This window comes from Periophthalmus magnuspinnatus, chromosome 21, assembly GCF_009829125.3.
Source record: "Periophthalmus magnuspinnatus isolate fPerMag1 chromosome 21, fPerMag1.2.pri, whole genome shotgun sequence".
NCBI lineage: Eukaryota > Metazoa > Chordata > Actinopteri > Gobiiformes > Gobiidae > Periophthalmus > Periophthalmus magnuspinnatus.
The window spans coordinates 9,772,320-9,793,091 of NC_047146.1; the positions used below are offsets into that span (position 1 = coordinate 9,772,320).

General features: G+C 39.3%; 2 protein-coding genes across 2 annotated transcripts in view; one reads left to right on the top strand and one right to left on the bottom strand.

Moving 5' to 3' along the window:
- Window positions 1–2,978: 2,978 nt before the first annotated feature.
- Window positions 2,979–8,929, top strand: dct (dopachrome tautomerase). Its single transcript, XM_033986899.2, has 8 exons — window positions 2,979–3,825; window positions 4,713–5,012; window positions 5,630–5,730; window positions 5,813–5,979; window positions 6,532–6,711; window positions 6,793–6,928; window positions 7,514–7,712; window positions 8,624–8,929. The coding sequence occupies exons 1-8, from the start codon at window positions 3,540–3,542 to the stop codon at window positions 8,797–8,799; spliced, it is 1,545 nt and encodes a 514-aa protein (XP_033842790.1). The 5' UTR covers window positions 2,979–3,539; the 3' UTR covers window positions 8,800–8,929.
- Window positions 8,930–9,152: 223 nt separating this feature from the next.
- The window catches only part of gpc6b (glypican 6b), an 81,846-nt gene continuing 70,226 nt past the window's right edge, over window positions 9,153–20,772 (bottom strand). Inside the window, exons 7-9 of the mRNA XM_033987481.2 lie at window positions 15,999–16,135; window positions 12,177–12,352; window positions 9,153–11,273 (exon numbers count right to left, since the gene is read on the bottom strand). Coding sequence (XP_033843372.1) covers window positions 11,068–11,273; window positions 12,177–12,352; window positions 15,999–16,135 — 519 coding nt within the window. The 3' untranslated portion in view covers window positions 9,153–11,067. The remainder of the gene's footprint in view (window positions 11,274–12,176; window positions 12,353–15,998; window positions 16,136–20,772) is intronic.

Sequence of the window (20,772 nt, forward strand, 5' to 3'; positions counted from 1 at the left end):
AAGAGTTTGTGGCATATTCAGATTTACAGATCAACAAGACCATGTTCACTGTCTCTATGTTTTTTTTAGACAAATTTTAGACAAGGGTGGGAGAAATGGAGATAAAAAAAATAAATAAATAGAATAAATATTGTATCTAAAATTGTGGGACTCCTGAGCAGTTGACAGGTACCGGCGGGTCAAGCGTGCTGCAACTCGTGGGGATGCAGAGGCAAGCACTTGGGATTTGGAGGAGTTTTGGGAGGCCATGGAGGAGGACTGCTGGTCAGTCTTAAAGAAATCCTGGCAAAGAGCAGTGCTTCACCAACACTGTTTACAGAATGGGTGGAGAGCTGCTGACCTCAGATCTCCTCCACAACACGGAGGCGGACTCATCCATCACCCTGGCTGAAGTCACTGTGGTGGTTGGCAAGCTCCTCGGTGCCAAGGCTCCAGGGGTGGATGACATCCGTACTGAGTATCTTAAGTCTCTGGATGTTGTGGGGGTGTCTTGGCTGACGTGCCTCTGTAAAATTATGTGGTGGTTTGGAACAGCAGTACTTCTGGATTGGCAGACTGGTGTGGTGGTCCCTCTGTTTAAGAAGGGGGACTGGAGGATATGTTTCAACTACAGGGGGATCACACTCCTCAGCCTCCCTGGTAAGGTCTATTCCATGGTACTGGAGAGGAGAATCAGACGGAAAGACAAGTTTTGGATTCAGAAGGAGCACTGTGGTTTTTGTCCGCACTGCTCCTTCCAGGACAATGGACTAGCTCTTAACACTCATCAGGTACTCAAGGGTTCATAGGAGTTGTTCCAACCAGTCCACATGTGCTTTGTGGATCTTGGAAGCACGGCCCCTCGTGGTGTCCTTTGGGGGGTGCTCTGGGAGTATGTATGTATGGGAGTCCCTGTATGACAGGAGCAGGAGCTGTGTTCGCATTGCAGGCAGTAAGTCAGACCTGTTTCCGGTGCATGTTGGAGTCTGCCGGGACTGGGTTTTGTCATTGTTTTTTTATGGACATAACTTCTGTGCCAGGGGCCGAAGTGGGTCTGGTTTGGGGACCACAGGATCTCATCTCTGCGGTTTGCACATGATGTTGTCAAGAGTCATGGGGCTGGGATGAAAATCAGCTCCTCTAAATCCAAGGCTGTGATTCCCGATTGGAAAAAGATGGCTTGCCCTCTCCAGGGGGATGGAGAGCCCCTTTCTCAAGTGGACGAGTTCAAGTATCTCTGGGTCTTGTTCATGAGTGAGGGAAGGATGGAGCATGAGATAAACAGGCGGATCTGTTGTGGTAAAGAATCTACATCCCTACCCTCACCTATGGTCATGAGCTTTGGGTAATGACCAAAAGGTCGAGATTGCGGATACAAATGATCAAAATGAGTTTCCTCCACAGGGTGGCTGGGCGCTCCCTTAGAGATAGGGTGAGGAGCTTGGTCACATGGGAAGAGCTCAGACTAGAGCCGCTGCTCCTCCAGCTGAGGTGGTACGGGCTGTACAGGATGCCTCCTGGGAGGTGTTTCAGGCATGTTTCACCCTGGAGGAGGCCCCAAGGAAGACCCAGAAACCACTGGAGGAATTATGTTTCTCGGCTGACGTGGGAATGCCGTGGGGTCCCACCAGACGAGCTGTAGGAAGTGACTGGGGTGAGGGATGTCCCAGCTTTCCTGAAAAGTCTCTGCTTAGGCTGCTGCCCCCATGAATCTGGAATTTTTAATCTGGTGCTAATTATCTTTTCTTTTGTAAGATTAATTAATTTGTAATAAAGGAAGAAAGAATGGAGAATATTCAAACATGTATGAATACTACTCTAAACTATCATCACTGTAAACCAGACTGAGGCGTGCAAACCTGTGTGTTGACTCCAGTTCACTAAAGTCAGCGGTCACATGCTGAAGTTCAGGAATGTGAGGTTGGACCCACTGATCCACTGGTCCTGTAGTGTAGACTTCATGAGAGGTGAAACAAAGCATTCTTAAAGTAACAGAAGCATAAATGTGTTTCTACAGGGCATAAATAAATAAAGAGGCTCACACTGTCTTCACCAGAAGGCAGACGTCATGTATAAGGCGCCTGCCATGTGCACTTTACAATTTATGGTCAAGACAGTTTAACAAAATAGTCATTTAGCTTAGAATTAAGTCCTCATTGTTTTATTGTATGTAATATTGCAAAATGTGTATTTATTTTATTTTAGTCACAGATTAAGTATACTTATATGATAAAATAAAAACACTACTACACGACTACTACTACAAATATCCTAATTCTATTGATGCTATTATAACTCCAGCTGTAACAACTATGACTATGTTTGTGTTTCCAAGAAAGTTCAATTGCCTTTGGGTCTTATGTGTGTTTGGGTCTGATGTTAGTTTTGATCTTAATTGAGTTATAAATTGTGACATCAGTTTAGGCGCCAAGATCAAGAGCTTGACCAATAAAGATGTAGAGTCCTGCGTGTGATGTGAGAGCACAGTTCTCACTAACAGTGCTAACAGGGTATCTATTATGTATATGTAGTGATAGAGACAAGGAGCCTTGTCTGCAGATCATTAACCCACAGGAAAGTGTTTAGCTTTGGGCCCTTCTGTGGTTCAGGATTAAAAGATTTGCTGTGCCTTTGATTTTAACTTTATTGTTTTTAACTTTTTAGCACACATAAAGTGTCATCGTGTACAGTTATATTGTCTATGGGTAACTTAGGATGCTGATCAGGCTGATCAGTGCTCGAAGCATATACAATGATCTTGTGCTAGTCCTCCGTATTTTCATGTGCGATCATTTATAGTCAGAGTACAAGCAGTCCCTTCATGACAAGCTTTTCAGTCTGGCATTTTTCAAAGAATTTAATTATAAAGAGAAGAGCATAGTTTATGGCACATCATTACTTTGGTACGTTCTTAGTGACAGAATGGGCTTCCAGTTGTAGCAATAAGTATCTAAAACAGTCCCAATTATTTACAATACTTCTAACACTCATGAACTTTATTTTACTGTATTGAAATATAATACGGAATTGTAATAAGCTTTGCAGTCCCAAAAGTGGTTGGATTATAGATCTTCTAATTATGATGTTTTCACAGATGCAGTGGCCATAAGACTCACTCATCTGGGGACACCGTTTTCATTTATCAAAATTACATATTTCTCTTATCAGCACACATTTGACAATAATCTAATATTTTTTCCTAGAAGTGTAATATCACTTGCTATCGCTTTTGCACAACTAACAGTGAAACAAATAGTGTTTTTCTGTAGTACTTGGTCTCCCTCAGGCTAGTCGCTGTAGCATATGCTTAGTGCAACTCACAGTCTTGCAGTCAGGTGGGGATCACAAGACGAATGGTCTAATCCCCTTCACTACAAAAGCACGCTCCAAATCACTTTCTTTCTTAATGTGTGTAAAGCCCACTGGAACACAAGATGATCCGCCTATAATTTTCTGATTTCTAACTATTGCTGTAACTAATTTGACAGATACACTAGAGAGAAAGCGCGGCAAACCGTTTTTACACCTCTCTCGGGAACTAATTTAGCAAAAACAAGAAAATGAAGTTTATTTGTGTTGGATTCTTCTGTTTGCTGGTGGGGACTAACCTTGCAGGTGCTCAGTTCCCCCGCGCTTGCTGCACAGTGGAAAGCATACAGACCAAGCAGTGCTGTCCAGCCTTGGGGTCGGATCCGGCGAACATCTGCGGAGCTCTGGAGGGACGAGGGAGCTGCGTGGCCGTGCGAGTGGACACCAAACCCTGGGGAGGACCCTACAGACTCAGGAACGTGGACGACAGGGAGAGATGGCCCACCAAGTTCTTCAATCAAACTTGTAGATGTAACGGTAAGGAGACAAGAGGGGGTCAGGTTTAGATTCATACTTAATACTTAAGCGTCATCGCCTGCCTAAAAAACTAAATACAATGTAACAGCTCCTTTTTGTACCAAGTTTGTTTATATATTTAATCTATTTTTAATTGCTTATCTTTGTTATCTATACTAATGTGTAAAAAACATCCAAAATATTCTTTAAAAAAAAAATAGAAAGGAAAAGCCGAGCTAAGCCAGCCAAACCACTTCATTTTTATGACACAATTAGAAACAAGAGTTATACCAAAGTACTTCACAAACAGAAAAAACAAAACATAAAACAGTACAAAGAAATAAAAACAACAACCAGACATTTCCAAGAATGAGACAGTAAAGTAGAACTAGTTAAAAGCCAGAAAAGAAAAGCCTATTGTAAAAACCAATAGACTTACTAAAGTACCTGTTTGGGTCATGCTTTGGATTAAGTCTTAAGTCTTCAGAGAAAGTAAATTCTGACATTCAAAGAAGAAACTTATTCATGTGTTGTATTAAGAGTTTTGATACTTACGAATAAATGAAAATGTATTTATGTTCTTCCTGTTTCGTTTGTTCATGCCAATAATGTCCAGTTGACATCAAGTCAAATTGATGCCAACTAAATGCAATGGCATGAGCAATAAATAAGTAAAAAATAAAATAAACTAAAAAAAATTATCATTGTGATGTTGGATTAAAAAAGTACATTTCTAAAACAGTTTTCTTCTAGTATCTCAGTGAATCCATCAACATCAAATAGCATCTAATTTGTGATTGTCTAAACTGATGATGGCCATATTTGATTTTTTATTTTATTTCTTTGGACATGAAAAGCTAAAAAAGTGGTTTACTCATATCAGTCCATGTTATATTTTTGCTTTGTAGGTAACTTTGCTGGTTTCAACTGTGGTCAGTGTAAGTTTGGCTGGACCGGGCCTAACTGTGACCAGAGAAAAGCCCCCGTTGTGAGGAGAGACATTCACAGCCTGAGCCCCGGGGAGCTGGTCGAGTTCTTAGACGTCCTGGACCTGGCTAAAAGCACAATTCACCCGGACTACATGATTGCGACGCAGCACTGGTTAGGCCTGCTGGGACCTAACGGCACCGAGCCACAGTTCAGCAACATCTCAATCTACGACTTCTTTGTGTGGCAGCACTACTATTCTGTACGAGACACGCTGCTGGGTAACGAGTGGACTTAGACTTTTTTTTATATAAAGATGTAATTCTAATTCATTGTCTGCTAAAAATGTTAAGCTAAATTGTGTATTATTATTATTATTATTATTAGTAGTAGTAGTATTAGTATTGTACTAGTAGGTAGAGACATCTGATAAAAAGTTCTGACTACTTGCTAGGTCCAAAGACAAAACAGAAAATAACAAGAACAGATACGCACTGCAGTTCTTTGGAGCTCCCGATGTTTTATTATTTTAATAGCGCCACAATCTGACGTTTCGGGGTCAACACCAGCATGTCACATTGTGCTGCTATTAAAATAAAACATTGGGAGTGCTAAAGAACTGCAGTGCGGATCTATTCTTTTTTTTCTTTTATCATCGTGTCATATACTAGTAGATGGTATTGCACTATGATAAATTAAAATAGTACTTTAATGTGCTAGTTTTAGTTTATTGAAACACATCTGTCCAATTTAGTTGTATTGTTTAAAGAGGCAAGGGACATTCTGAACAATGTACGCTTTTTCATACCATATTAAAAATGCATTGACTTTAATCAGTTCAATATCCATAAAAGTATGTAATAAAGCAGGACAAAAATTATAATGTTTTTTTCCATAGGTCCCGGTCGACCATTCAAAGCCATTGACTTCTCCCACAAAGGGCCGGCCTTCATTACATGGCACAGATACCACCTGCTCAGTCTAGAGAGAGATCTACAGGTACAAAGCCTTTTTTTTTTTCATTTTCACACTCTTGTATATCAGTATAGTATGTCTGAAATATGTGTGTGTGTCTGAATAGAGGCTGAGTGGTAATGAGAACTTTGCCATCCCGTTCTGGAACTTCGCTACAGGGCAGAGTGAGTGTGACGTGTGCAGAGACGACATGCTGGGGGCCCGGGACCCCGCCAACCCCTCCCTTATCAGCAGACAGTCCCGCTTCTCCAGATGGGGCGTGGTCTGCAACAGGTAACGCACGAGTCGATGGTGACAAGCAATTAATAAGTGTAAATGTGTTATATGTGCACATGCGATATTCACCAAAAAACTCCAGATAGTTTATTGTATAACCAGCAAAGTAGTGGTAAAAGTAGTGGTTTGACTAAAGGCAGTTGTTGTAGTAGAAAAGATTAAGCAAAATTTCTTCATATAGGTGTCCAACTTAATAATAATACATTTTAGTTGTATTGTACTTTTGTTACAGAAATAAGGATAACTTAAAGGTGCACTATGTAACTTTAATAGTAGAGGATCTGCCACTTGCTTGTCTCCATGGAGATGTGATTGCTTTGTTTGGAATGTTAGCAGTATTGCATTACACTTGTCTATCTTGCATTATTAATTTATGTGTTTTTTCATTGCTAAAAATACCTTCAAAAACATGTTATTCTTACTGCAATGGCGTCATCTGCTTTTCTCCAACAGTGGAATATTCTAGAGAACACAATGAAATCTCTGCGGAGACAAGGACCCTTCACCAGCAAAAGTAACGTAGACTTTGCATTCACTTTTTTCCCTCAGTTTGGATGACTACAACCGCCTGGTGACCTTATGTAACGGCACTAATGAGGGCTTCATCCAAAGAGGAGCCATGGAGGGCGGCAACATGTCCCTGCCCACCATGAGTGACGTGCGGAGCTGCCTCGGCATCAGAGACTTCGACAGCCCGCCCTATTTCACCAACTCCTCCTTCAGCTTCAGGTACGACAAAAACACTCAACGCTCACTATAGATTTGAAGTTGTCACAATTCTGAGTCGATATTTCTCTTTGTACGTGGCAGAAATGCTCTTGAAGGCTATGAAAGGCCAGATGGTGAACTGGATGAAACAGTCAACAACCTTCACAACCTCGTTCACTCTATGCTCAATGGCACCAGCGCTTTGTCCCACTCGGCCGCCAACGATCCCATTTTTGTGGTAAGAGTTACACTTCACAGGTCATTCTGAAGTTCTTTGAATATATCTATCGCATTCATAAATGGAAAGAGTTCTGAAAATGTGTACTAAAACAAAAGTAGTTGACTAAAGTTATACTACTATACAAGTACTGCGGTCAAAACTCAATAAGCTTTAGTACACTTGTATACAAAAGTAGATCGACTAAACTGGTAAATCTGAGCAGGCAATACTGTGTCATGATATGTCGTTGTAGGTGTCGGAAAGGGCAGACAAGTTGTGCATTAGACAATTAGGATTTGTACAATACTTGATTTTAAATTTAACTTACAATTATCCTCATTTACACAAATCCAGGTTTAAAATCTACTCAATTAGTAATGTTAGTAACGTATTTTCCGGACTATAAGCTGCACTTTTTTCGTTTTTTTCTTTTTACTTCATCGGGCTGCGACTTATACTCAGATGTGAGTATAAGTTGTGAAATGTTGAAATGTATGTTTTTTTCTTCATTATTATGCATTTTTTGGCTGGTGCGACTTATACTGCAGTGCGACTTATTGTCCGGAAAATACGATATATTTAATGTATTCATTTTACCGTCAGGTGCTTCATGCTTTCACCGATGCTATTTTTGATGAGTGGATGAGAAGGTTTGTCCCATCCAACGGCACATTCCCAGATGAGATGGCACCTATTGGACACAACAGGGATTACAACATGGTGCCCTTCTTCCCTCCCATCACGAACGAGGAGATCTATGTGGCGTCTGAACAGCTGGGGTACTCCTACGCCATTGCCCTGGGTAAGAGGAGTTACATATGAAGACAGCCTTGTCTTAGACAGTTGTCTTAACAACTTAACAACTTTTGACTTGTAAATTATTCAGTCTGCCATATTTTTACATGACTGAAATTTCTGGAAGACTTAAGAAGTTGAGCCAGATGGATTTTAAGTGAATGGGAAATCCCTTAAGATACTTAATGTGAAAAAACCCCAAAACTATGGTGTACTGCTTCCTGTTTTAGTCAGTAGTTCAAGTACTTTTCACCATTCAAAGGCTAGGATATTTTGTTTTAAATCGTTATGTGCTATGGTAAGAGTTTGAATTTTTCATCACTCTGAAACCCATTGATAATTTTTTTTTTTTTTTTTCCTGGATAAAATTGAACCTGCTAACAAACCAGACAATACTTTCATGGTTGTCTCCAGCTTATGTGCAAGTGATAACAGCGTAACAACATTTCTTATTGGTTTCTAGAATTTGTCTTAATTTAAATTTTTTTTGTTTTTACTTCCTACATGTTATCTCCCCCTCCTCGGTAGCAGGGGCGGCGCTGGGGGGCGCGGTTTGAGAGGGCACAAGCCTCCCCTAGAATGACCAGTTCCCTCACATATTTTTGCCACACTTTCATACCACATCCAGTTTCAGCTAAAAATGTTCAAATGGGAACCTAGAGTGTTCAAAATGAGACTACGATAAAATAAAGAATTCCCTATTAGGTTTTATAAATCAATACAGGGGCTAACTGCATTTGTTTAAAACAGCAAAACAAACGTGTTAAGGGGTGGGGTAAGCTCCATTGTGGCTCAAAAAAAAAAAAAAAAGTTTAAACGTGTACCCACATTGACGACCCCTTAGCTCCTCCAACAAAAATATGTGGCGCTGGCCCTGCTCGGTAGTGGCCTGACTGTCCCTTCCGTTTGTCGTTGCAGAGGCAGACAGCGGCTCTCCTGTGATCGTGCTGGGCTCCACTCTGGGGGGAGTGTTCATCGGGCTACTGGTGCTGCTGCTTATCTTGGCACTCTACATGCGTCAGCGCAGAAAGACAGGCTTCGAACCTCTGATAAAGGCCGACTTCACCAACAAGAAGTACACTGAGGAAGCCTAGAGTCACCCCCCAACGCCAGGACAGCTTATGTCACATGACCCCACTGTAAAACAATTCATGTGTAAATTATGTTAATGATTGAAAGTCTAAAATGTATAGAGAATAATGTTTTATCTTCTTGAAATGGCAAAATGAACAAAAAATATCCAGTCAAAATGTTCATTATTTTTGTTAGGGTTTACGTTACACTCAAATCATGATTCTGGGTTATAATTTATATTCAAACATATTACGTATTACATATATGTTTGGATTATAACTTACATATTTTAAAATGTTGTAAAACCATAATTTTCCAATCATGTTTTTCACTCATATGCACTAATTCTTTCTTAATGATACAACACAATTCCTCAGCGGTATTTTCCTGATTTTATTGCAAAAATATTAGCATTAAAAGTTCAATGATACAAAACATAAAAAGGGCATCTTTTTCAGATTACTATTCATAATAAAGAATCTTCTCAGTGACACTTGTGACATAAGATTTGTTCTGTCAATGGAAACATAAAACGCTGGTTGAGCTGTGGATCATACAGCAGATTAGAATAGAAAGAATTCAGTAGTTCTATTCAAAAAGTGAATATAATTTTGTAGTGTCTTTTTGACATATATTTTTTAATCCTTGTTTTTAATTGTAATGTTTATGCTCAAATCAAATCAACAATCACTGCAATACAAAGTGCAATTCAATGCTTTGTATCAACCCTAAGCCTGGATAAATAGAGAAAATGTTAAAACAATATGCAAAACACTGCAAAATAGATGATGATGTAATTACCCTGATAGATAAACATACTAGAATGCATTTTTAACAGATTTTCAAATGATTTTAAATGTTAATCTTAAAATCTGAACCATAATTTTAATGTGTTTGAAATAGTATTAAATCAAAGTATTAATATTCCATTTTGAACAGAACTACAGAATCCAAATACACCTTTCCCTAATGTACGTCTCTATTTAGTAGATAGCCTCATATGATAGGTGGACATTGTTTAGCTGGACTGTATGGTCACATGACACTCTCCCCCCTGTGCTTGGTCTCTCTCTCCCCGTCTCTCTCTGGCTGCGGTAAGGGCTTCATCGGAGCGTTCAGCCCTGACCACCGCACACACATTCTCATTTCACAGGTGACTGTAGTCTGCTCCGAGCCTGTCCGTGCCACAGACATAACCATTCAGGCTTCACAGATAAATTTAGGGACCTTTTCTTTGCATTTTCCAGGAAGCACTGCGTATTATTTTTTTCTTTTCCATACTCTCCATTTTGAATTACCTGTTGTACGTTGAGGAAATATGTTGTTCTAAGCCAAGATTTGGAAAACAGCAGTGCAAGACATCTTTTAGTATTAATGATTCTGCATGGAATAAATAGGCTTTTAACATGCTCTTTAACAGAAAGTGGTTTTAGAACAACGAATCATATAGATCATTGTACTTCGATACTACAACAGTACCTTACTAAAGAGTTAAATAAGTCTGCATAAATATTTTGTAGTTCAACATGACCAGAGTAAGCTTTGGCATATGTGATAATTACGGTTCAATTATTTTGTATTATAGGTCACCTCAATGTTTTGTATTAAAAACAGCATTGGATGAGAATATATATATTTTGTGTAAATAATGAACTAGTGGCAAGGCAAGAGAAAATTAAGTTAAGAAGTCAGCCATTAAGTGTTGTTTTGCTAAAGAGTTTGAGAGGACAGACAGGAGCAGGGCAGCTCCAGTAAGATTATATACTAGTGAAATTTGACATGAATATGGAGTAACATTTCAGCGTAAATGAAAAATTGGCACATGGTATAAGATAACCCTAAAAAAAAAAATCACATGTTCCTGCATTTGTTATATAATTTCCCTATGATAGTTTGAAATATATTAGAACATATTGTAAACTTTTTGTGCCTTCATCGGGTGCATCAAAACAAAACCCCATTCTCAAGAACACACCACTTTTGCATAAAAAAAATCAAAGTGCGTAACATTTTTCCACATGGACACCTACAATATGACCAGCCCTAAGTGCAAGACTTTCTCTTTAGTCTCTGTAGCAGCAGAGTCCTTCAGGTGGACATCAGCTCATATGATGAAGTGATGCCATAAAGTCCAAATTATGGCACAGCTCAATCTTTGGGAAAGTGGGATCTCATCACTCCCTTTTCAGAGCAGACTCTAGCCCAAGGCTCCACTGTCGCTCCAAAATGCCTCCTTATAAAACTGCAAAAAGAAGAAAGCTGTCCGCGTGAGGCCATATACTTCAGCATTATCTCCATTGTCGTTGAAGTGTCAGGGCCGAGAGCACCAGGGCGGTTGTCACGGCAACAGGAGATGTGTGGAGCGAGGCAGAGGCGCCCACGGGCCCGCTGCGGTCAGCTTCCACCACAGGTGCTTCGGACGCAGGGCTCTCCGACTCTGTGGGACAGTCCTCTGTGCAACCACTGCCTGAGCCTGAGCCACTGCCCTCATCACCTGCACCAGGAAGAGAAATAATCAAATAATCAACATACGTCAGGATCAATCTGAAGCTTATATTTACACCCAGAACTGACACTGACTCTCATGTTTCAGTATTAGCACAGAGGAAGCAGATGCACAGACACACACAAACACACACACACACATAATGGTTTGTATGTTTATGCTACAAAAAGCACATACAGAACCTAGTTGTTTACAAAAACTATATGGATAATGTCGTGGGTGTAAATTGCACGGAAATTCAAATTACAATAATTTAGAGCATTTATAGCGTTTGTTTCAACCAAGGAAACTGAAATTCAATAGTTTTGAATCAACAATGCATAAGCTTGGGGCATTTTTCTTTGGGAGGTCTGCAGTCAAACCTGTGGGAGAAAACACATGTGGTTTGGAGCAGAGTTCTGGCTTTGGAGGAATAAACTGGAATATTTTTGTGTAGAATTCTATTGACTAAACTTCACTAAAAGTCTCAACTTGTATTTGTTTTTTATTACGAAAAACATTTAATTTACCTGAAAAAATGTCATTGATCAATAAAAAGGAAAATAAAAGCTAAACCTCAGCAGCTACACTCACTATTGACAACTTCGCTAAACCATAACCATGACTTATTTTTTAATCTGATGTCGGCAAGATCTCGAATCCCGTCTTGTCTCATCACATCCGCTCCTCAGCACTAAATGAGTACCTGATGACATTATTATCCAGAGCACTACCTCCCGCTCCCTCGGTGTCTCTTGTGGGCCTCTGCCGTTCATTACCTTAGCCTCAAGGTTAGACACCATTTCAAAGTAGACAGCTTATCAAGATGAGTGACAAATTGGTGCGTACAGCCGCTGGAAGGAGGACTAAAAATAGGCCGGTTTTAATAAAACGCCTACGTATATCACTTACCCGAGTCCTGGAAGTAGATGTCGTTCCCATTGTAGGCGTTCTTCAGTTTATTGGTCATCACTCTCAAAGCCATGATCTGCTGCCTTATATTAGTGTCGGGCCGAGTGATGTCCACCTCCACTTCTGGATTGCTCACCTGGTTGGTCAGCCCGTCCTTCTGCACCTCTGGAAAATACCTTCAAGGGAAACAAAATTAAACGTAGGATATTTTTGTGTTTTGGGTGTAATTCCCTGGGAAGCAAGAACAAACCAGGCCTGGCTCAGTGTATGACCTGATCACAATGAGCAGTATTTCTCCAGGGAAAGATGTCGGTTGAATGCATTCCAGTTTGACAAAGCAGATATTCAACGCAAAACATCGTGGAGACTCACTGTAATCTTGGGTCACTGGAGGTTTAATGTTAATACAGTTTACCATTATTCACTCAGGACGTCACCAATATTTAGTACTTTATAATACTTTAAAACTCACTCACTGAGAATCTTGGTTTGTCATCTAGAAGTAGGGTTGTAAAGAAACATCCAGATACAAACTGATTCCAAAATTACTACTGAAATTACCACTAATTTGAGCAAGTATCAATACTACAAAAATCAAATACATTAAATTTGACATTTCCTGCTCAGTTTTCCAATAGCTTCCATCTATCAGCGCTTATACAAAACTAAATGGAATTAGAGAATGCCCCATTTTGAAAAATTCTGCAGTGTTGATCATTGATACTTGAGTACTCAGCCTTTTTCTCAGCATCAAAATAAAGTTTCAAATTGCCGTACAGTCACAACACTACTTAGGAGTTGACAGTACAGTAAAATGAACATATAAAGGATGCAGGCTTGTCAAGATCCCAGTCTGCCTTGTGTTTTGTGCTGTTTCCCCCCCTCCCTTCTGTGTCAGAGCCTGGAGCTGGGTGGAGATTTGGGCTCCTCCCACACACACCTGCAGCTAACTGCTAATCAAGCTGCACCTGGGGAGGACACGGGGAGCCAGGACCTGACACTCAGCGCCAAATCATCTATGTATCCACTCTGTTTGTCTCAGTTTCATGGTTTTACACTTGTTACTCTTTTCGAAGTTGGATGTTTTTGCTCCTTGTCACATCCCGCTCTCTGGACCTGCTCAGCTCCTCTGTCTCCGACCCAGCTCACCTCTGCCGGTACTGCTCACCTCGTCTCTGACCCCGTTGCCCACGATCTACTCAAGGACGACTGCAAACAACCCCGCTCTCAACCATTTGATCAATCTACCTTCATTTGCACATTTCAAACTGTAAGTAAACAATTTTAAACTGTTCCTCGAGTTCTGTATCTTTGCTCCCCCTGTCAGTTGTTACGACAAGGCTCAAATGGTGTACATGTTTGTGGTTCTGAAGCATTGGGGTGAATGATACAGTTGATTTGACATGTCTGTGTAATCCCTCAGTCATCCAGGTATGAGCCATAGTTAAAGGAAAAGTTCAGATCTGTCAACTGGACAAAAAGTAGTTTGAGTGAAGATTTGGCTTACATTTATGTTAAATATGACTCAAACACAGTTCACACTTAGAGTAGCTCGACAGACCTAGCCAACAAACAGAAACTGCAAACAATAGGTGTCAGTTTCAGTGTAGTTTGCTCCTCCCTTCAGATATAAGGCAGTGTTCACCCACAATCTGACCAGAACTGAAGAAGCGGCTTGAATGAGCAGCGAAACAACTTTTGTCCAGTTGACAGAATATCTTTCTTTTACTTTTGTTCCCATTTCACTCTGATTGGTTAACTCCAGCTGTTACTCACTCAGAGCCTTACTAGGACTAAACAGTTGGAGAAGTGAATGGGGAAAAGTGTCAGCGTTTGAGTAGACGGCTTCATTAAACCGAGAAAAAGTGAATCACGGCTTGACTATATGAGCAAACTAGCAGATGGTCGCAGAAATAAGACCACAATTAGATTTTTATCACCACATCTCCCAGCCCGGCAAAGCATCTCTATTTAACATTTTTTTTTTTTTTTTTTTCCATTAAGGTCAGGCAATAAGCGCACAATAACAGTCTTGTTAATTTAGTAAGCAAATGTCAACACTCACAATTATAGCTGTTGTCTTTCTGGAGAGACTGTAGTTCATCAATCTTGCGTGATAAAGGGTAGCATTCTTTACAAAAATACCTTTTACTTCCTTTCCCTTGCTGCAGCTCCTTATAGTCTATGATAAAACATCGTCTCAGCTAAAGATCCTGCCTTAGAATTGTTTAAATTAGTTTGAGATGTAAAAAAAAAACTCATACAAAGCCATATAGCAAAAAATAGACAGCAATTTGAATGGGTTCTAACATCTGCACCCTTCCGGAAACATTAGGCCCATACATGTTCAAATTAAAGCATTTCCTGCCCCTGACTGATGCCACCCACAATAAATACATTCTTTTGAGGCAGCGATTCTCCCCAGTAAATTGTGTCTTTTATGCTTTAAGAATAGCATTGAGTGTCTTCTTTTGATAGTATAGTAGAAATGAATAAAAATGGCGTAAACCTATTAAGTGTAACCCCCGTATTGGCTGTGGGCACGTGAAACACTTGTGCAAATATTTCTTTAAAATAAGATCAGATTAGGCGTGTAAAACCATGCTGACTGCACATTTGAACACGAAGACGACATAAAAACGTGAGATTAATGGAGAGAGACGTGTAGTGCTGTGTAGGCTGTTGATGATCTAAAACAATGTGTCAGGATAGTTTGACGACTGTGAAATGTGACACCTACACGTGCCATACAGGAAGTAATTATCCCGTAAACTCTGAAGCAAAAGTCTGATAAAAGTTACAGGTTCTAATTTGAAGTAACACTATTTTTCCACGCTTTTGAAATGAGTTGATATTGCATGGTTTAAATATTTGTATATAGTTGCTATTTTTAAAGGGGCCATATTCCACTACTTTCATAATGTTGTTTCTTCATCACAAACATACCCAGAGCTGTGTTTTGTTTCATTCATACATGTTTAACACTCAAATCCTGAGGTCTTCTTTCAAACACAAAACACTCTGTTCCACCTTGTGATGTCATGTGGTGATACAGGAAGTGCTCCACTGTGTTTTTAAACTCCATACACCTTCACTAGAATCATTTGGATAATTTCAGCCCTTGAATTTCCTATCTCTACTGAACTAATGAAGGTAAAACGTAGCTGTTAATGTGAAAACCAACTCTTTATGACATCACAAGGTGGAACAGAGCATTTTGAGCTTTGGAGGTGTAGACAGACTAATGATAAAGGATGTGTGAATGAAACAAAACACAACGCCAGGCATGTCAACATTCTAACATGGTTAAAAGCTCACAAGTTAAGTCAGTTTTGAGTAATATAGGACCTTTTAAGAGAAACATGTCTACATAGATGTTACTGATTTGCCTGAAATGTTCCACAGTATGGCATTCAACTGCTGCCTCTCCACAGATCTGACCAATAGTTTGGCCTTGTGTTGTCGCCTGCCTGTCTCCATGGAGGTAGACATGTTTAATGCCGTATTACTGAACAATCGTGGAAAAGCATTAGCATCTCCACAGATACATACAAGTGGCTGACTGTTCATCATGAAAGTTACACAGTACTGCTTTAACTGTCACAGCCTCAGTATTTAAATTATAGCCATTTTTTAAACAGCTTTTTTTAAATACAGTGGAATGAAAAGTTGACTTCAAAACTTTCACCAAAAAAAAAAAAATTGAAATCCTTAATTCCTGGATCAGACTGAAGGATTACAGGACTTTGGACGCTGTAACCTTTTGCACTGGCCTGGTTTGACTTGGAGGTTTCGCAGTTAGCCGTGAGCGTTTAGCCGTACCTGCCCTTGGAGTGCCCGTTCCAGCAGTCTTCATCGGTGGAGTTCCCCAGCGTTACTTTGTCTCCATCACAAAGCATGTCGGGGAGACTAGACCAGAACTTCTTTGAGGTTTTCAGCTTCTCTTTTATGTCGGCAACCTGTGAAATAACAAGGAGTTTAGTGCACAGGGAAAATGATAACAATTACCATATCCTTACTAATATCAGTACTACAGAGGTGAGGACAGAATAGATTTAAATGTTAAAATGGAAGAAAATCTAAAAATACAACTCATTCAACCTCCCTTTGGTAAACCTTAAAGAAATCTGAATGATGATAAAAAGGTAATAAGGTGAAATAAATAATAAAATGCATTAATATTGTAATATGATATTTTGTGGTTAGTTCAGAGTTGACAGCTTTTTTTTGTTTTTTGTTCTTGTAACTGTTTAATCGCTGGTGTTAACTGTTGTAACTGCTTTTGTAAGTGACATTTGCTGACAAGTTGAAGAAATCTGATGCGTTTCCTTAACCACATCATATCATATTGTGGCGTTCTGGGGTAAGTGTCTTTTTGTACTTGCCTTGAACTTCAATATAGTAATAGAGTAAATAAAAATAGATGACAGGGCTGGACAATTTGGTTAAAATTTTCTTAACAACCACTGCGATTTATGGTTTAATATTCTGTTCAACGTTCACTGTTGAAATGCATCCAGAACTGAAAAAAAAAAGACATAAGGGGACACACTGATAGAAAAATCACATTTCAGAACATGTTTGTACAGTTTTTACACAGAATAAGCCAGGATACTTTATTGTTTGTGAAGGAAATGATGGTAGGCTACCTCAAAAATGGCAGCCTTTACAATTTGCAAATCAGACTCATTCAAATTTCGATTCTCTTGCAATTAAACTTGTAGCCCTAGTAGACAATTTACTTTCACATAGGATTATTATTAACTAGGGTTATATTAGTTTGTTTACATTTCTGTTACTGTACCAATATCACAACCTCCCAGACCTGATAGGAGCCGGCCCACTAGCCTGTGCAGTGTATCATGGAAACTATGCCCCCACCTGCTCGCAGCCCTCATTTCAAAGCTGAATGTCCGACTTTAAGAGCCCTTTACATCTTGACCATGTGACACAGGCAGATATCGTTTCCGGACTTTGAGCCTGTTGAACTCCAATCTTTCATCAAACGCGCCTAAAATTTGGACATATCCTAGAGAGGCTGAGGGGAAAGGCCGATAGCCATTATCTTGTACCGTCTGAGTAGCTGTTGGCTTATGTGAAATTGTGGTGAACCTGAGTAGAACATGAAAGGTGGTGCGGTGCGAGTGCGACGCTGCTGTAGGCCCTGACACTGCTTTTGATGTGTTAATCCTGTCACAGCGATGCCCAGGCGCAGGCAGCCAGGGCTCTGATACTGCCCCCGGGGTCAGGGAGGGAGACTTACTCATTCTCAAACTCATAACAGTGAGGTTGGACGACCAGCTCATATTAACTTTACTCTGCACACAAGCAGTGTCCATTAAGTCTACTCTACAACATGAGTGAATACAACAGACTTTGAGATTTTCAACATAAAAAAAACTGACCAACTCCAAAAAATACAGTGTCTGGAAAAACAAGCTTTGCTCTTAAATAGTACAAAGTATATAATTACGTAAAATATAAATTGTTACATTTGATATTTCTCTAGAAAGTAAGTCATTTTCATAAAGCACTTATGTATTTTGTTCTCGTCACAATGTTTATAGTTAGATCTATAGTCTATACTTCATTATATAGTGTAAGTGTGTAATTTTTGGGGGGGAAATACTGACAAAATATACAAGTATGTTCACAAATATTCAATAGACATTTTCACTGGGCAACTCTTTATAGTGCAATTACCCAGTTTGTCCACTAGATAGCGCTGTGCTCCTGAGTATACCCAGCTGATGGCTCAGGTTTTTATGATACTGTCACAACAGACCCAGCTCAGTAATTAGTGACACACTGACACAGCTGGGATTTAGAAAATCCTTGCACCTGGTTGTAATTTATAATTAAATTTAATCTCATCAAATGCAGAGAAACATTAGCGCTGCCATATTCACAGTACACATGTAATCACATCTGAACTCACACAAATGCATCCCACATCTTCAGTGTCAGTAGGAAGTAACAAGGAGACACAGAATCTACAATGTGTTAAGACTAATTATTCCCTTTGCTGGTTTTCAGTTAATGGGCCTCATTGTTATTCAGTGTAAAGTAATGCAACTTGAATCGGCTTATTTCAGCATGGTATAGAAGGTTCTAAGGCAATCGAATAACATTTACAGTCATGAGCCACAGGTCATGTAATCGAGTCAGGATTTTTAACATCAAATGTGTTCAAAAGGCTCTTGTGTGTTTCCTTGAGTGGGAAAGTTGCTCGTTAATGTTCTACTTGTACAGTTTGTTTGTATGTCTATTTCTGAGAGCTCTATTTCATCTGTTCTTTTCTCCCTAAGCAAATAACTGTTTAAATGATGAAATACAAAAGCAAAAACATGTCTAGAGCAGCCATGAAAAAAAATCACTATTACTTAAATAATCATTAAAATTACAATGATTTAAAGAGAATTCTGTTTATAGATATTCAAATACACAACGCAAAGTATAAAAGTCCCAGTGTCCACCTTGTCAGTGCAATGAATGTTTGAAAATGTGTGATATTTATCCCCACTAGATGGAGTTGTGAGGTAATACAATGCATTTCCTGGTATAATCTTTTACAGTATTTTTAAAGTCCAAATCCAGTCAGACCCACACTTCAATAAAACACTGGAAGAATAAGATAAAACTATATCCTGAAGACCTGAGTCCTAATTAACTGGGAATCAACGAGAAAATGACTTGGATTTATATTGTTTGACAAGCTTCTCAGAGAGCCGCATTAGACATTCATTAACTCATTCTCCACACTTGGCTCCATTCTCAAAGACAAAGTGGCGAAATGTCTTCTTGCCCCATGACGGTCTGATTGGAAGGCATTTTTACAGGTGTACATGGAATAGATGAGGTATACTGTTTATTATATGGTTTGCCAATATTACACAGCAAAAAAACAAGATGTGTGCAATATGAAGAAGCAGCAGACCGAGGTGCAGCCAAAGAAGTAGGAATGGTTGTATTCTTTTTGCTGTGTCCCAGGCTGTATTTTTCCTCATTTGCCCTCAGCGCGTCTGCTTCCTGTCATGAACCATATATTACTTCATTGTGCTCCCCCCTCTCTCTGCCCGTGCCCCCTCCCTGTGCCCCCCTCCGCTGCACGACTCAGACCTTACTCTTTCTCTCTTTTGGCTCTTTCTTTCTCAAAGTGAAAGTGGAGATTTTGTGGCTGGCGCTGACCTGCGATCAGGGAGCTTGCCTCATGTTCTGGGGGCTTTGTGAATAAAACCTTTCTCTGCGGCGATATTTGGATGTCCCTTTTTTTTTTACCTGTACTTTCTCTTACTTAAAATGTCTAGAGATGTGAAATGAAATTACATTGTCATCGACTATTCTTCAGTGGCTTATAGATTTGGATTTATTTTATTAAAAAGCCCAGACGAAACGGGGAATTCAAAATGCATTATTAGTTTAATATAAAGTGAATTTAAATATGACGCAGCTTTGTAAAAACTGCATATATTTTAGTGTTTAAACTTTACATTGTACTTATTAGTGCTTTCATGATGCTAACATTTTAAACTTGAGATTGATACTAAGGAATAGACTTGATACTCAATAGTGATTCCAATACCATGATAATAAAAAATGCTCTTTGTTTAGACAATAGAATGTGACTTTCAACATTCAATCATAGTACTTTTTTCATATTCCCACGTGACCTTATCTGTGTAATCCCTCAGTGGTCCAGATAGTGATCCATGGGCGTATACTAGTCTGCCTTGTAAAGCTATTCATGAAGGGTCCATTTTTATCCAGTGAATGTGATTTTTATTGATACCTGATAATGGAGTATCCAATATCGATTAGTATCTGATTTCCAACACTTTTGACCCTAATAGTTATAGTGTCAATCTGGCATATCACCTACATTGCTGATGTTGTGCAATGTTTCATGAGAGAAAATACAACAACTTTGAATATGCAAACTTCTAATTAAATAAAAAAAAAAAAAAAAAAAAAAAAAAAAAATCAATTGAATGTAAAATTTTCATTATGTTGAGTATTTTACAATTAGAACGGCATTCTTAAAGTACAATTTCTGTGCAAACAAGGAAAAGCAATTAACACCATCACATGAACTCGTGATAAGTACAAGTCACTTCTGAATGACTGATTATCACTTCACTGACACCTTTTGGCAGCCAATAAAATGTGACATCTTGATATTAAACAAGATAGAGAATCAGAAAATATCAATTCCCATAGTGCACCTTTTAATAAATGGTCTAGAGTCCGCCACCTGCTTCTCTCCATGGAGATGCTACAGCTTTGCCTTGAGTTTTCCAAAGTATGGCCTTAAACTCGGTTTTCTCCATCGAGACAAGCATTAAAACCACCTGTTAGTGAATATGCAAGATTAATTTAATGCTATACAGTGGAACATCAAAGCAGAAACTCCAGAAAGTAACATAGTGCGTCTTTAATTTAGTTTCCAACATTAGTTTGCAGTTATCTTCTAAACCAAGCCAAACTAACCAACAACCACACAGTGGCCAAATAGACAAGGCATTTCAATACAACAAAATGGATTCTACCAACACGTCACACCGGCCCTGTTTATCATTCGTAATTACATATTGATAAA